Genomic DNA, 16,802 nt, shown 5'->3' on the forward strand with positions numbered 1-16,802 from the left:
CTGGAATTCTGTAGCAATTAATTCACTTTCTTTCCTGTTCCACAGTGGCCCACAGGCATTGATGAGTGGCTCAAATACCATGCTGGGGTGTAGTACTGGTGCCATAACCCCTGCAGGGATAAATCTGAGTGGCATTTTACCATCAGGAGGCCTGGTGCCAGGTACAATGCCAGCTGCCATGCAGTCTGCCTCTCAGGCAGGTTAGTATCAGTTGTTGGTGGAGGTTTGGCGATATTTTTGTGCTTACAAAATTTTGACTTAAGACTTTTTAACAACAAAATTGTGACTGTGTTTTTAATTTTATTTGTTTAGTGCTTTTTATTATCTATTCTAAGTAACATGCGGCGTACGTTTCTATGGAAGTACCCGTATTGTGAAAAGGTCAACTACTGAAATCACAAATAGGGGGGGGGTCATTTTATTGCATTACTAGTTCTTTACTTTTATTCATGAAATTGAGATATTGTCAGAGAACTAGTATAAGGCCCTCAGGTCATTCCAGTGGGGCACAACCTGGGTATGAATTTTTATAATCACAGGCAATTATTATTGAAATATAGATACATTGAAAATATTATATTTACCTCACAGGGATTGAAAGCCGAAGGGGTACTCTCATGTTAGACATTTATGACATTTTCACAAATATTCGGAACAGGGATCCGCTAACCCACCTCAATTTATTTCTATAGGATGTGAATGGAGGGAGCTGCGAATGAGTGGCTACTTCTCCATTCACAGCAGTAGGGACCCATGTTCTGGAGACAATATCCTTTGGATATTCCATAAATATCTAAGGTAGGAAAACTCTTTTAATGTTGCCAACTAAGGCCTCTTGCACACGACCGTATGGCTTTTTCAGTATTTTGCGGTCTGCAAAAAATGGATCCGCAAAAAATACGGATGACGTCCGTGTACATTCCGTTTTTTGCGGAACGGAACAGCTTCCCCCTAATAGAACAGCACTATCCTTGTCCGTTATATGGAAAATAATAGGACATGTTCTATCTTGGAACGGAGATATGGAAACGGAAGGCATACGGAGTACCTTCCGTACACGGAAAGCAAAAAACAGAATGTAAACGGAAAAAAAAACGTTTGTGTACACGAGGCCTAGGACCGACAAAAAATGCTAATTAAAAAAAATATATATTTTTTTTTAAATTTTTTTACACATTTGGTTTTTAATGTAACAGCCTGTAAAATGGCGTAAAATAAAATGAACAATGGTGAGATTTTACTGTTTTTCCCCCTATCCTCAAACCCTTATTGAAAGGAAAAAAAAAACATAGGCTCTGAATTATCAAGGCTGGTGTGTTCTACGCCTGTCTTTACGGGCCATGCGCTGCAGGAGCAGGCATGTCATTTACAACAAGGTGCGCGGGCCTCCTCCGCGGTCTGTGCGGCAAACTGAGATCTACAGCAGCTTGCTGGCCTAGATTTCAGTCCTCATTTTTTCCCGTTTCTGGCGTAAATGATAAATGTGTGCTCGGGCCGATAGCCCTGCCCTTGCCATGCTCCCTTTTTGAAAATGGGAAAGGGCATTGTAAAAATTCCATTTGGTACTAAATCAAGTCTCATTGGCATTTAAAGAGTCGCAAAACCAGGTTTTGGAACTTTGTGACACCAAAAGCAAGGTGTAGGGGGTTGATAAAGTGCCCCCATAGTTATATTTAAAAAATGCAGGTAGGAAAAACAAAGCATTTTTCTATTAGTCCTGAAGGCAAAAAATGGCTTTGTTTAAATGGTTAGAATTAGGAATTGCAAGGTCATTATTGGTGCAATCGTGCAGCGTTGACGTGTACGGATAGATTGTAACATTTCGGAAACTTGTGCATATACTGATTAGAATGCTACTAGAAAGCGATATGCGTCTTGTCGGCCTGTCTGCTGCTTTTTTAAACAAAGACCCTTTTCTCCAACAGGTGGTCCCTTTGGTATAAAAAACAATCCCAACTTGAGACCATTAAATCTGCTACAGGTAATTAAGGCCATGTGTTTTGGTTTATTTATTTTTTGTGACAAAGTCGGAATATACTATTTTACAAAAGTAACACTATTTGTAAGTAGTGAATATCTTCTGACAGAAAGAACTTATTCTGCACCTGTAGTATATAATCTGCAACTGCAAAAATGGATGTCCAGTTCCTTAAAATGGATGACCTATAGGCTACGTCAGTTACCGTAGATTGGAGGGGGCTGACTCTTGACACCAGCTGATCATCATTCTTTAACTGGCACAGCTTTGTACTTTGCTTGGTATTGTCGCTCGGAACCATTCCTTTGTAATACAAGGCACAATTGCTAATTGTACAGAGTTGTGCCTGGGAAGAAAAAAGGGGTTGGCCACATTTTAATTTTTGCAAACCCCTCTCCTGGGCAGACCTGAAAAGGGGAAGCATAAACTAGCAGCTCCTTTGCTCCCTGGCCGCGCTTGGTTCCCCATGCTTTCAACATGTGCTTTGATGCCGCAGTGGTAACCTGCTCTGCATGCCTCCATGTCAATTGGTCACGTGATGCAAAGAGACTGGGTCCCTGCAGTGGTGTCAATGTCAAAACAGATGTTGACAGCGGGGGACCCAAGCTAGACCGCCATAGCTGGGGAGCGAAGTAGCCGGGACCCAGCAGCTGATAGGCAAAGAGCCGGCTAACCCCTTTTAAAGTATTTTTGTTTTCCTTTAATGATGTTTTTAACTTAAAATACAGGAACTACTTTTAGAAATGTTATTGTAAATTTATTTTTACATTCATTTTATGCAGATTGCATTTATTTCTGTTTGTTGTCTTTTGTCTCCAGTGATGAGGGTTAATTTTTATTTTAATTTTTATTCAGAAAGATAAAATGGCAATTTGGGATTTGACTGTGTGTATCCCTACTTAAACCCTAAGATCATCCAAAATGGATGTATATGTTTGCCATTAGGAATTGGGCATGCTGTTCCAAATGAGATAAGCATTGCCAGACCTGGGAGCAAAGATTTCTCTCTTCCTATTGAAATAAACTTGCACACCTGCCGTTCCAAGCGTAGATGTTGATGGAGGAGATGGCCTTCGTCTTACAAGGACTATACGGGCTAGTTCAAGTGGCCTCACTTCATGCAACATTTTATTTTGTTCTTTGAGAGATGGGCAAAAGTCATAGGGGGTCATTGCAAATTATCTAGGGCCTTTGAAGAGTACCAGGCTATCTGCACAGACTTTACCATAAAGTTTTTGTTTCATACACAAAAAAAAAAAAAAAAATTACCGTAATAAATAATAAAAATTAAAAAAAGGGAAATCGGTAGAAATGTCAAGACGTGACTTTATCAGCGGGTTCTCAAGCCTATTATATTATTATATACACTAAGTGTAATGAAGTACTCTGCACATGTCTGAAACTGGATGTCATCTTTGAAACAGCTTCCCGGTGCTTCACTTATATTCAATCCAATGCAACAACAACAGCAGCCGCAGCTGTCCCAGTATTCACCACAGCAGGCTCAGCAGACGGCTACCTCCAGCCCCCAGCAAAGCGACCAGCTGGGGCTGTTACCATCGGTAAGAATGAATTTACCCCTAGACAATATTGGGGAGATTGATGGGGCTAGAAGAGAAAATGTCTGCCCAAAGCAACCAATCACAGGGCAGCTTTGATTTCCTATAGTGCTCTTGCAAAAATGAAAGCTGCCCTGTGATTGGTTGCTTTGGGCAATCAAGAGACAGTTTTTGTAAATCTCCTCCTTACAAATCCTCATATCTTGAATAAGAAATTGTTCTGGTTCCCAGATGCACTTTTCCATTTCTTTTGACTGGAGGCTTAGCACTTGCTCTTCCTCCATTGCAATCCGTTATTAATATGTTATTTTTTTACTTACATATTCACATGTAACTTATGTATTCAATTATTACTAGCGTCCTTTATCTATGGCCACCCATCAGTGTATATTTGTCATTTTGTTTGCTGAGAAAAAAAACTAAATATATATTTATTTATATATATATATATATATATATATATATATATATATACAGTCAACCCCTTATATAAAGGGTAATGGAAAACATAGACTTGGGGTGTGTTCATATACAGTACAGATCAAAAGTTTGGACACACCTTCTCATTCAAAGAGTTTTCTTTATCTTCATGACTATGAAAATTGTAGATTCACACTGAAGGCATCAAAACTATGAATTAACACATGTGGAATTATATACATAACAAAAAAGTGTGAAACAACTGAAAATGTCATATTCTAGGTTCTTCAAAGTGGCCACCTTTTGCTTTGATTACTGCTTTGCACACTCTTGCCATTCTCTTGATGAGCTTCAAGAGGTAGTCACCGGAAATGGTCTTCCAACAGTCTTGAAGGAGTTCCCAGAGATGCTTAGCACTTGTTGGCCCTTTTGCCTTCACTCTGCGGTCCAGCTCACCCCAAACCATCTCGATTTGGTTCAGGTCCGGTGACTGTGGAGGCCAGGTCATCTGGCGCAGCACCCCATCACTCTCCTTCATGGTCAAATAGCCCTTACACAGCCTGGAGGTGTGTTTGGGGTCATTGTCCTGTTGAAAAATAAATGATGGTCCAACTAAACGCAAACCGGATGGAATAGCATGCCGCTGCAAGATGCTGTGGTAGCCATGCTGGTTCAGTATGCCTTCAATTTTGAATAAATCCCAAACAGTGTCACCAGCAAAGCACCCCCACACCATCACACCTCCTCCTCCATGCTTCACGGTGGGAACCAGGAATGTAGAGTCCATCCGTTCACCTTTTCTGCGTCGCACAAAGACACGGTGGTTGGAACCAAAGATCTCAAATTTGGACTCATCAGACCAAAGCACAGATTTCCACTGGTCTAATGTCTATTCCTTGTGTTCTTTAGCCCAAACAAGTCTCTTCTGCTTGTTGCCTGTCCTTAGCAGTGGTTTCCTAGCAGATATTCTACCATGAAGGCCTGATTCACACAGTCTCCTCTTAACAGTTGTTCTAGAGATGTGTCTGCTGCTAGAACTCTGTGTGGCATTGACCTGGTCTCTAATCTGAGCTGCTGTTAACCTGCGATTTCTGAGGCTGGTGACTCGGATGAACTTATCCTCCGCAGCAGAGGTGACTCTTGGTCTTCCTTTCCTGGGGCGGTCCGCATGTGAGCCAGTTTCTTTGTAGCGCTTGATGGTTTTTGTGACTGCACTTGGGGACACTTTCAAAATTTTCCGGACTGACTGACCTTCATTTCTTAAAGTAATGATGGCCACTCGTTTTTCTTTACTTAGCTGCTTTTTTCTTGCCATAATACAAATTCTAACAGTCTATTCAGTAGGACTATCAGCTGTGTATCCACCTGACTTCTCCACAACGCAACTGATGGTCCCAATTTATAAGGCAAGAAATCCCACTTATTAAACCTGACAGGGCACACCTGTGAAGTGAAAACCATTTCAGGTGACTACCCCTCATCAAGAGAATGCCAAGAGTGTGCAAAGCAGTAATCAAAGCAAAAGGTGGCTACTTTGAAGAACCTAGAATATGACATATTTTCAGTTGTTTCACACTTTTATGTTATGTATATAATTCCACGTGTTAATTCATAGTTTTGATGCCTTCGGTGTGAATCTACAATTTTCATAGTCATGAAAATAAAGAAAACTCTTTGAATGAGAAGGTGTGTCCAAACTTTTGGTCTGTACTGTACGTCCGGCATATCTGGAATAGTTTCTCTAAGTTCAGTGCAGTTGTGCCAGATCAAAAACCGTTGGTTGCATCTTTCAGTCCACCACTGTGCTCAGATTATACCTATGGAGTGCCGTAGGGGATGCCAGGAGCGTTGTATCCATTTTCTGGCATCCTGCATTTCCATCTGGGAAGGTAGCGGTTCACCGGGCCTATGTGAATACACCTTAAAGGAGTTATCCAGCATTATACCAGTTCTGTCAGAGAGTGGCCGGACCCACCGTGGTGATCATACTTGCCTGGTCCCCGTCGCTTGTTTGAAGAGTCGCATAACCGCTGCAGACAATTGCTGGCCGCAGCAGTGACCTGCTCTCCTTGTGTCAGGTGACCATCTGTCGTGACGCAAGGAATGCAGGTTACTGCTGCAGCCAGCGATTGTCTGCAGTGGTTACGTGCCTCCCTGTCAACATGATGCTGATGCCGGACGTGGAACGATAGAGACTGAACCCAGCGGAGGTGACCATGTAAGCATGATCACCACCACAGGTCTGCCACTCAGGGAGGTCTGATATAAAGTTGGATAACCCCTTTAAAGGGGTTGTCTTACTTCAGCAAATGGCATTTATCATGTAGAAGGAGTGAATACAAGGCACTTACTAATGTATTGTAATTGTCCATATTGCCTCCTTTGCTAGCTAGACTCGTTTTTCCATCACATTATACACTGCTCATTTCCATGGTTACAACCATCCTTCAATCCAGGCGGCCGTGCTTGCATACGATAGAAAAAGCACCGGCCAACAAGGGAAGCAATATGGACAATATCAATATATTAGTAAGTGCCTTGTATTAAAGGGGTTGTCCGGGTTTAGAGCTGAACCCAGACAAACCTCCATTTTCACCCAGGCAGTCCCCCTGACTTGAGCATCAGAGCAGTTCATGCGCCAATGCTCTCCTTTGCCCTGCGCTAAATCACTCAGGGCAAAGGCATTGTCAGGAGTTTCGGTAAGGTAGCGGGCTCTCCATGGGGCTGCCAGGAAGCCCGGTGATGTCACCGGCACTGATGGGCGGGCTTTAGCGCTGCCCTAGCCAGTAAAACGACTAGGGCAGCGCTAAAGTACGCCGATCAGAGCCGGTGGCATCACAGAAGACACTGCCGGGCAGAAGCTACCACCCGGCAGTGTGTTATTGTAAACAAAAGAGCCCGTACCCTGCGCAATTTAGTGCAGGGCAAGGGAGCGCATCGGAGCAGGAGATGCTCCGATGCCAACATCAGGGGGGCTGCCTGGGTGAAAATAAGGGTATGTCCGGGTTCAGCTCTGAACCCGGACAACCCCTTTAACTTTCTCTACATGATAAATGTCACTTGTTAAAGTGAGACAACCCCTTTAAGGCCTAGTTCTCAAGTCGGTGATTATGAGCCAAAACCAGGAGTGGAGCTACACAGAGATGAGGTATAATGGAAGGATCTGCTTCTGTTCTGTGTTTTTGACCTGCACCTGGTTTTGGCTCACAGTCAGTGATGGAAATCACTGATCAAACACAGATTTGTGAACTAGACCTAAGGGTCCATACACACAACCGTATGGTCGCCGTGCCTGTATTGTGGACCGCAAACAGCAGGTCTACAAAACACAGGCAGCAGACGTGGGAACTCCAAATCACGGTGCAGACCCATTGACTTGAATGGGTCTGCGATCCGCAAGATACAGCCTATCATATATACATGTCACTGTCCTATCTTTTGCTGTGCAGAGCCATGGACTTGGAAGCCCACTGAAGGACTTCCATGGACTTCCGTTCCCTGACTCCACTCTGCAAAATAAAGGACATGGCCTATCTCTTGCCGTATCTTGCGGATCGCAGACCTATTCAAGTCAATGGGTCTGCACTAAGATACTTAGTTCACGCGGCCGGTGCCGTTTTTTTGGGCTCTGCTGTTTGCAGTCCGCAACACAGGCACAGAGACCATACGGTCGTGTCGTTCCTTGATCTGACATTTCACCCTTTAGAAGAGCTAAAACTTCAAATATTGTGTTTTGCAGTTTCCATTTTTGGAAAGGCCCCTTGTACTTAAAGAGGCTGTCCTGCTTAAGGATATTGACCAAGTCATGCAGGCAGGTCATCAATATCATATCAATAGGGGTCCAACACCCAGCAGCCCCATTATTCAGCTGTTTGTGGCCGGTGGACAGAGCCGGAGGCAGAAGGGCCAGTCTACTATGTAGTGGCCCTGCCAGTATACCGCAGCTCGCTACCCTTCAAGAAAATGGGAGCTGAGCTGCAGTGACTCAGTACAGCCACTACACAGTGGGCAGAGCCTTCTATTTCCAGCTCCATCCACTGTTCAGTTTTGAGGGCTGGTGGGTGCCAAAAACAGCTGATTATGGGGGTGCCGGGTATCAAACCACCATCAATCTGAAATCTAGAGGTTAGGAGACCCCTTTATCATGTTTTCAGTTACAGTTTCACAGGCAGTATAGTGTAAGTAACATCAGAGAGGCTCTTATGTGTGTTACTGCTAAATAATCCCAGCGTTAGTTCCACCAGAATTGTGGTCTACACAGAATATCCTTTTCGACAGTGGCAAGCATAAATCCTGTACCATTGACAGTAAATTATGACCATGATTATAGCAATCGGGCATCAGTAGTGTGCTGTGACTTGAGTTACTCCCAATTATACTACTTTTGTCCAAGAGATATGCGTCCTTCAGAGGGGTCTATAACAAAAAAAGAAAACGCCAACCGACCTCTTAGTACAGGTGCACGTGTCCAGGGCAGTGCTCCTGATGGTGATCGCAGTAATTCAAAGACCGTCTCTGTTTGACTAACGCTCCAAGATAAAATACCATTTTTTTTTAAATTAGCAAATGACATAAAAAATCGTCAGAACATCAGGAAAAAAATACACAACAGGGATTTGTTTACGTAAGGCTACTCTAACCCCTGCGTTTAGGTGCGGATCCGTCTGGTATCTGCACAGACGGATCCGCACCTATAATGCAAACGCTTAGATCCGTTCAGAACGGATCCGTTTGCTTTACCATGAACAAAAAAAAAAAATATATTTAGTTTTGACTTACATTGAAAGTCGATGGGGGACGGATCCGTTTGAAGATTGAGCCATATTGTGTCAACTTCAAACGGATCCGTCCCCATTGACTTACATTGTAAGTCTGGACAGATCAGTTTGCCTCCGCACGGCCAGGCGGACACTCAAACAGGTGTCTGCCTGCGGAGCGGAGGCCAAACGGTGCCAGACTGATGCATTCTGAGCGGATCCGCGTCCACTCAGAATGCATTGGGGCAGTATGGATGCGTTCGGGGCCGCTTGTGAGAGCCTTCAAACGGAACTCACAAGCGGAGCCCCGAACGCTAGTGTGAAAGTAGCCTGACTCTAAGTTCAGACCTGAGCGTTTTACAGCGCGTTCCTACGCGCTGTAAAACGCTCAACACAGAGAAACCAATGATTCCCTATGGGAATGGTTCTCACCTGGGCGTTTTACAGCGCGTACGATCGCGCTGTAAAACGCCCGACGCTCAAACAAGTACAGGAGCTTTTTTTGGCGCGTTTGACGCGCGTTTGGGCCATAGACTCTTTGGACAACACTGCTGTCAATCACCCAAACGCGCGTTTACTATTACAAAAACGCGCATAAATATGCGCGACAAAATCGCGTTTGCGAAACGCTTAGGTGTGAAACCAGGGTAAGTGTTACGAGCAACATCAAAATGAGATCACCAGGGGTCTGACTTCCGACACCCCCATCAGTTAGCCGTTTGAGGAGGCGTCCATTTGATAGCGGCTGTGCTTGGTTTTGGCCCCGGCACTCCATGAGCACTTAGGCTTCTTCCTGTGCCAGCGACATCACGTTCATCGGTCATGTGGCCTAGAAGCAGCCCAGTCGCATTCAAGTGAATGGAGCTGAACTGCGAAACCAAGCACAGCCGCTATCAAATGGACGGCGTTCTGCGTGGTAAGTTGCAGGGCAGACGTGGCACTCTTCGGAGCTCCGTGGCTTCCTCAAACAGCCGATTGGCGATTGACGCCCACCGTTCTCTTATTGATGATCTATCCATAGGATAGGCCATCAGTATGAAAATCCCAGAAAACCCCTATAACTATTGTCTTTCAGAGGGCTTTAGTCTACCTTGTGCCTGCCTTTGACACGTAAGCAAGAGTCTGCTAACCAGAGTTTTTCTGTACTTCTGGAGGTTTTGAGTTGTGTTATAAAAAGGTTGTTGTGAGCTTAATTCAACCACTTGCCTCTGGGGCCACCACTGCTTACTGATCACTAGTATGCTTGTGTATGGTCCCTCATCATCTCCCACAAAGGTTACTGCAGCATGTTTCTCTGTGGCCTCTAATGCCATCTCCATTAAAGCACCCTCAACTCTGCAACCAGGATAATCCACTTCTTCCCCTTTGTCTATACAGTTTACAATACTAATCGCAGCATACAAGCCCACCCATAGCACCCAATGACGCCATGCCCTTTGTGCCGCTGTACAGTAATATACTTGTAGCAACCGTGCACTCAGCAGGACGGCAGACCGGGTTTTCACGGACCGTAGTTCGTGAAAATCCACGTATGTGTGAATAAGGCCTTACTCTGCCCCAGTCACAATCGCATATGGCAAATGTGGTGACAGGTTCCATTTTAAATTCGTTATCACATATACACTTTAAAATAAATGATAACTATGCCAGCAAGAGAGTTGGCTGAGAGTGCACTACCACTCTCCATAGGAATGAATGGGACGGTCAAACCAGTGCAATCCGCTGTTCAAAGGTAGTTTTGGAATAAGCCCAAGAGAGCATTCATCTGTCTCTGACAGTTCCTTTAGTTTCTGGAGAGTATCTGCACATGCGTGGCCCACTCCTGCCAGTAATTTAGACTTGAGGCCCCTCATTTCTTGACAATGATGAAGGTCCCTAGAATTTTTATTTTGTAGGACCTGCTTACCAAATATGACGTGTAGAAGTATATATGGTTATGGTTGTGTTCTACGCTCCAAGCGGATTACAAATCTGCTTTTTTCTTGTTCTTCTCAGGGAATGGAACAAGGTGCTAACAGTCAGGAGCAGACATTAACTTCTCAGCAAGCTGCGGTCATTAATTTAACAGGAGTAGGTGGTTTTATGCCTCAGCAGACAACTGGTACGTATCCATACACCCTGATCCCCCAGTGTTTACTCCCAAACACCTCATCTCTACACGAATCGTAGTTCAGAAAATGGTCATGCAGCAAAAGTGGAAATCCATTAGAACAAGCTTTCCATACCTGATTCTAAGGAATGGTCCGGTGGTATCCAAGGTCCTCCTATAAATACGGTTCTTGAAGAAGACTTTAAGAAATATAACCCCAATTCCCAAAAAGTTGAGATGTTGTGTGAAATGTAAATAAATGTAGATAAAACCAGAATGTAATGATTTTCAAATCTCAGATCCATATTTTATTTACAATAGCTCATAGGACACATCAGATGTTTAAAGTGAGACATTTTACTATTTCATGGGGGGAAAAAAACTTTTAGAACTTGATGGCAGCATGAGTTGGTATAAGAAGCATGTTAGAGAGGTAGAGTCTCTCAGAAGCAAAGATGGGCAAAAGTTCACCAATCTGTGAAAATCTGCATCTAAAAATTGTGGAATTTTCTGAAAATTGTTCCTCAAACGTAAAATTGCGAAGACTTTGAATATCCCACAATCTACAGTACATTAAAATATTCAGAGAATTAGAGGAATTCCATGTGCACAAAGGACAAAGCCGACGGTCAGTGTTGGACGCTCATGATCTACGTGCCCTCAGGGGACACTGCATTAAAAACGGGCATGATTCTGTACTGGAAATCACAGCATTGGGCTCAAGGACACTTCCAGAAATCATCTGGGAACACAGTTTGCCATACAATCAACAAATTCAAGTTAATGCTGTATCATATAAAGAAGAAGCCAAATCTCAACATGATCCAACAATGCCACTGTCTTCTCCGGTCTAAAGCTAATTTAAAATGGACTGAGGGAAAATTGTTTTATGGTCAGATGAATCAAAATGTTAATTATTTTTTAAAACCATGAACGCTGTGTCTAGTGGACTACAGAGGAGAGGGACCATCCAGCTTGTCATCACTCAGTTCAGAAGCCTGCATTTCTAATGGTATGGGGTTGCATTAATGCCTATGGCATAGGCAGCTTACACATCTGGAAAGGCACTATCCATGTGTGGTTTTAGAACAACGTCTCTTTCAGGAAAGGCATTGTATATTTCAGCTAGACGGTGTTAAAGCACATCCTGCATCCATCACAAGAGCATGGCTTCACAGAAGAAGAGTCCAAGTGCTGAACTGGTCAGCCTGCATCCAGACCTCTCGCCAATAAAAAAAAAAAACATTTGGTGGATGATGAAACAATCTGGCAAAGAAAACCCAGGACTGTTGGGCAGCTAAAACCCTAGGTCGCACAAGAATGGGACAACATTCCTCTCCCAAAACTCCAGCAATTGGTCTCAACTCAGACGTTTCTAAATGGATGTTAAAAGAAGAGGGGATGCTACACATTGGTAGACATGGCCCTGTCCTAACTTTAAGATGTGTTGCTGCTATATAAACAAGTTCTTTTTTTTAACAAAATAGTAAAATATCTCACTTTCAGCATGTGATATGTGTTCTATGATCTAATGTGAGAACAATATGGGTGAATAAGAATTGCAAATCATTACATTCTGTTTTTATCTACATTTATTCACATTTTAGACAGCATCCCAACTTTTTGGGGATTCGGGGTTGTAATATTGTCTTCTGGATCCAAGTAGGAATGCAGACATCTTCCAGGCCTGAAATATTGCTATTACAGGCGAACGGTGCTGTAAATTTGTTAATGCTTACATTTGTCCAGTTTTTATGGACAATTTAAAACATACGGTAACTTACTGTGAAATGACTTAGATTTTTTTTTTTTAAGTGTCAATGGCGCTTTTCCGTTTGTGCCTTTTTGGTTGGAACTTTCCATAGCAATAAGCTTATCCATCCTATTAATACATCCCCATTGCTAACATCCTATGTGAATGGCTTTTGGGATTTCTAGAAATGCATAACGTTATTTAGACTGGGGCTACACTGTATTAATGCAGCACACTAAATAGAAACGTCTGTTGCTGATAAGGGTTTTGGTAGATTGATTGATATTTTTTATTTTAAAGCTTTCTTTGGGCCCATTGCCTTTTGACCATGACATAGGTTGAGTGAATACTGGATAACCTTTACTGCACATTGATGATGCAGCATATGAAGACCTCATGCCTTGCACCCTATAGGAAGGCGTGTGCTGGGGTACCCTTCATCCACTGAGCCATCATTACAGCCGTGTGCACAAAGCCTAATAGTTTTTGTTAATTAAAGGAAAACGTATCAACGGGTTGGCTGGTGGTGCAGCTTCTAAATTCTGTGAACTCTCAGATTTTTAAGAGGTTGTTTAATAAAAGAACATATCCAACAGTATAGGTCAGTGGTGGCGAACCTATGGCACGGGTGCAAGAGGCGGCACTCTGAGCCCTCTCTGTGGGCACCCGCACCCTTGAATAAGTCTATGGTGTACCAATATGCCTTAGACTTTTCCTGCCACTTATCAGCGCTGGGCGCACTATGAACAGCGCATTGAATGCAGGCAGGCTATTATAGCTAAATTATAAAGTACATGGAAGTTATACCATATTGGACTGTAGTATTCAGGTTAACTTTTCGTGTTAGTACTTTGCGATAAGTAGGTTTTGTGTTGCAGTTTGGGCACTCTGTCTCTGAAAGGTTCACCATCACTGGTATAGGGAATAAGTGTCTAATCGGCAGAGGTCTGACTGTTGGGGGCGTCCTATGTTCCTATGTTTAAATGGAGAGGCAGATAGGCTCCATGCCTGTACTCCATTCCATCCAACTCTAAGACTGCCGGAGATAACAAAGTGCTTTTATACCGCTATGGCTACTTTCACATCAGTGCTTTTATACGGCTATGGCTACTGTCCGGGATCAGCAAAAGCGCTTCCGTCATGATAATTCAACCGTCTGCATCTGTTCTGAACAGATCCAGTTGTATTATCTTTAAAATGACCTGCACTAAAACTATTAAAGGGAACCTGTCACCGGGATTTTGTGTATAGAGCTGAGGACATGGGTTGCTAGATCGCCGCTAGCACATCCGCAATACCCAGTCCCCATAGCTCTGTGTGCTTTTATTGTGTAAAAAACCCGATTTGATACATCTGAAAATTAACCTGAGATGAGTCCTGTTCCTGACTCATCTCTGGGACAGGACTCAGCTCAGGTTAATTTGCATATGTATCAAATCGTTTTTTTACACAATAAAAGCACACAGAGCTATGGGGACTGGATATTGCAGATGTGCTAGCGGCCATCTAGCAACCCATGTCCTCAGCTCTATACACAAAATCCCAGTGACAGGTTCCCTTTAAGTCAATGGGCACCGGATCAGTTTACTTTTAGGTCTGAAAAAACAGATCCGGCAACATTGATTAACATGGTGTTTTGCGCCGGATCCATCTTGATCAGCATCTCACGACGCACCCAAAAACGCTGCTTGCAGCAGTTTTGTGTCTGGTGTGTAAATGCAACCAAACGGAACAGAATGCATTCTGGTGCACCCCCTTCCGTTTTGTCCCCATTGACGATGAATGGGGACAAAACTGAAGAGTTTTCTTTCGGTTTTGAGATCCTATGATGGATCTCGATACCAGAAAGGAAAATGCCTATCTCCAGCAGTCCTGTAAAGTAGAATAGAGCAGTGGACACACATGCATGTCTCCGGCTCCATTCAAACAGGGAAACGTGGGCCCCTGTACTCTTCATCATTGGTGGCCCCAGTGGTCAGACCACTGCTGATTAGACACTTATTCCCTATACTGTGGATAGGTTTTTCTAATGGGACAATCTCTTTAAGTGATATTAAATAGAGTCACATGGGAAAAATGGCCTCACTTTGTATTTCTCATGGATTTGCCCCAAGAGAAACCTTAATTCAGTGTTTGCTGGGCATACTGGAATGTGTAGTTGCACATCTCCTAGAGACCATTGCTGTAATCTAAACCAAGCCTGTCCTGTAGAACTGTAGCAGGTACCCACGTCTCATTTTTACCCTTTCATATTCACTGTTCCACTCTGCTCTTCCCTTCTCCTCTTTATAGTGTTATCTCAGCTCGGCTCAAACAGACCCGGGCACAAACTGCCACACAAGAGTACGCATCTATCTCCTGCCTTACAACTGCAAAAGCCGCAAGCCTTGCAGCAGCAACAACCACCCATACAAGTAATCCAACAAGAGCACAAAAATAGCAAACCTAAGCTTATCGCTTCAAAAAACTGTAAGAATAAGAATGGTGGGCTGAAGTCTGCCCCTAGGAAATTTTCTGACCACCAATAATTATGCAATTACAAATGCTTGAAATCAGACACACAACTTTCTGATTTTCAGAGCTTAAAGCAAAATTGATGCATGCAAAATGTATTAAGTGCTGCATGTGTAATGCTATAGCGGGATGCTAGAGCTTGGATTGGCTGCAGTTGATTGGAGGTGCAGATTGATAACTGCTACATCATACATGTAATCTATTGAGCATGAGCCGTGCTCAAACGTCCTGATATACACTGGTCTACTTTAGTCCAACAGCTGTTGGTTTCATGGACTGTGGCCGGAGAGCTAACAAATATTAGCTTATATAGAGGTGGCGCTAACTCTATATTGATGTATCTCATCTGAAGAGCTGCTTATATTGAAGTACACATGTAAACCCCAAGAACTGCATATAGAATCAGACTGTGTTCTCCATGGCACTCAGATGAAGTAAGTAGTTAACATTGGGGTGATTTCAGCCCCCATTACTGGACCATAAGTTGGGATACATAACCAGTCTGTACCAAACTTCACTAAAAAGGGTCATTGACCGACCCTGTATCCTCCACAGAACTTGCTTTGGAACCACTGATGCTGCATGACTGCCCATTCATGTGTCTGTGTTGTGCAGAGCGTCCGCTAAATATTTAAATTTAGGCTAAAAATTGTCTCTTTCTTGTTTCTTCTTCTCTTCCGCCATCTGTACGCTGATAGTTGCAATTCTTGCAACATCAAATGCACCAAATGGCTATGGCAGCAGCACAAGCTCCACCGCCCCTTCCACCACATTCAGACAGCAGATCAAGAAATAAGTGAAGAGGACCCGTCTCCAACCAACCTGGACCCGAACAGCTAAGGACATCGGCCACTCCTGTCCACCACTGACAAATCAGACACCGAATGGACTCATCCGCCAAAAATTGCCTTCTCTACAATAGTTTTAAATGTGTTTTAATGATATAAATAGATCAATTATTTTTTTTATATAAAAAGGTTTGCTGAAAAGATGACAAACTCTGAACTTTGCAGGAAAAAAAAAAGCGACTCGAGATTTTACAGACAAGGATGTTTTTAAGTGTTCTTAGATGCATTAAAAGCTCTACATACCACCTTAAAATAATGAATGTATAAAGAAGCCCATACACATAGCAAAGGGCTTGCTTTATTTAGTACAAAACCTGTCCATCTCTTACAAATACAACTTTTTACATGTCATTTATGAACAAAAAAAGTCTGCTTTATTGTGTCTTGATGCTGAGCAGAACTTCGTCCAGTAGAGCTTGCACTTCTTTATGTCTGGAAACTGCCCGGCTGATGCACTCCTGGAGTCTCTCGGCAGAAAGGGAGCTGCCACCTGAGTGATAAGAAAGTAATGCGGCAATCAGGGTCATTGTGCTGAAACAGTCTTCTATCCATTCCCCAAAAAAGTGTTACTCCATTTAGAGGTGGGAAAATATGCATGGAGCCCACTTCATAGCCACCAGCATTTTGGTATCTACTACTAACTACTGCGTAATGTCCTACCTAGGATTCTGTAGCAACAAGGTCATGCAGAGGCTGTTTTGGCGGCTCGGATGCGGACCCATTCACTTCAATGGGGCCGCTAAAGATGCGGACAGCACATCGTGTGCTGTCCACATCCGTTGCTCTGTTCTGTGGCCCCGCAAAAAAAATATGTCCTATTCTTGTCCGTGCTTTGCAGACAAGAATAGGCAGTTATATTAAAGGCTGTCCGTGGCGTTCCGTAA

The 16,802-nt window shown here is 43.3% G+C and overlaps 2 protein-coding genes across 2 annotated transcripts in view; one reads left to right on the forward strand and one right to left on the reverse strand.

Annotated features, from left to right (window-relative positions):
* Positions 1-16,150, forward strand: part of SUPT20H (SPT20 homolog, SAGA complex component) — a 43,177-nt gene extending 27,027 nt beyond the window's left edge. Inside the window, exons 12-17 of the mRNA XM_044285458.1 lie at positions 46-200; positions 1,926-1,981; positions 3,403-3,540; positions 10,710-10,815; positions 14,849-14,970; positions 15,769-16,150. Coding sequence (XP_044141393.1) covers positions 46-200; positions 1,926-1,981; positions 3,403-3,540; positions 10,710-10,815; positions 14,849-14,970; positions 15,769-15,870 — 679 coding nt within the window. The 3' untranslated portion in view covers positions 15,871-16,150. The remainder of the gene's footprint in view (positions 1-45; positions 201-1,925; positions 1,982-3,402; positions 3,541-10,709; positions 10,816-14,848; positions 14,971-15,768) is intronic.
* Positions 16,151-16,196: 46 nt separating this feature from the next.
* Positions 16,197-16,802, reverse strand: part of EXOSC8 (exosome component 8) — a 35,834-nt gene continuing 35,228 nt past the window's right edge. The window contains exon 11 of the mRNA XM_044283494.1: positions 16,197-16,408. Within this exon, the coding sequence (XP_044139429.1) occupies positions 16,293-16,408 (116 nt within the window). The 3' untranslated portion in view covers positions 16,197-16,292. The remainder of the gene's footprint in view (positions 16,409-16,802) is intronic.

The sequence above is a fragment of the Bufo gargarizans genome, chromosome 3 (assembly GCF_014858855.1).
Source record: "Bufo gargarizans isolate SCDJY-AF-19 chromosome 3, ASM1485885v1, whole genome shotgun sequence".
NCBI classification, from domain to species: Eukaryota; Metazoa; Chordata; class Amphibia; order Anura; family Bufonidae; genus Bufo; species Bufo gargarizans.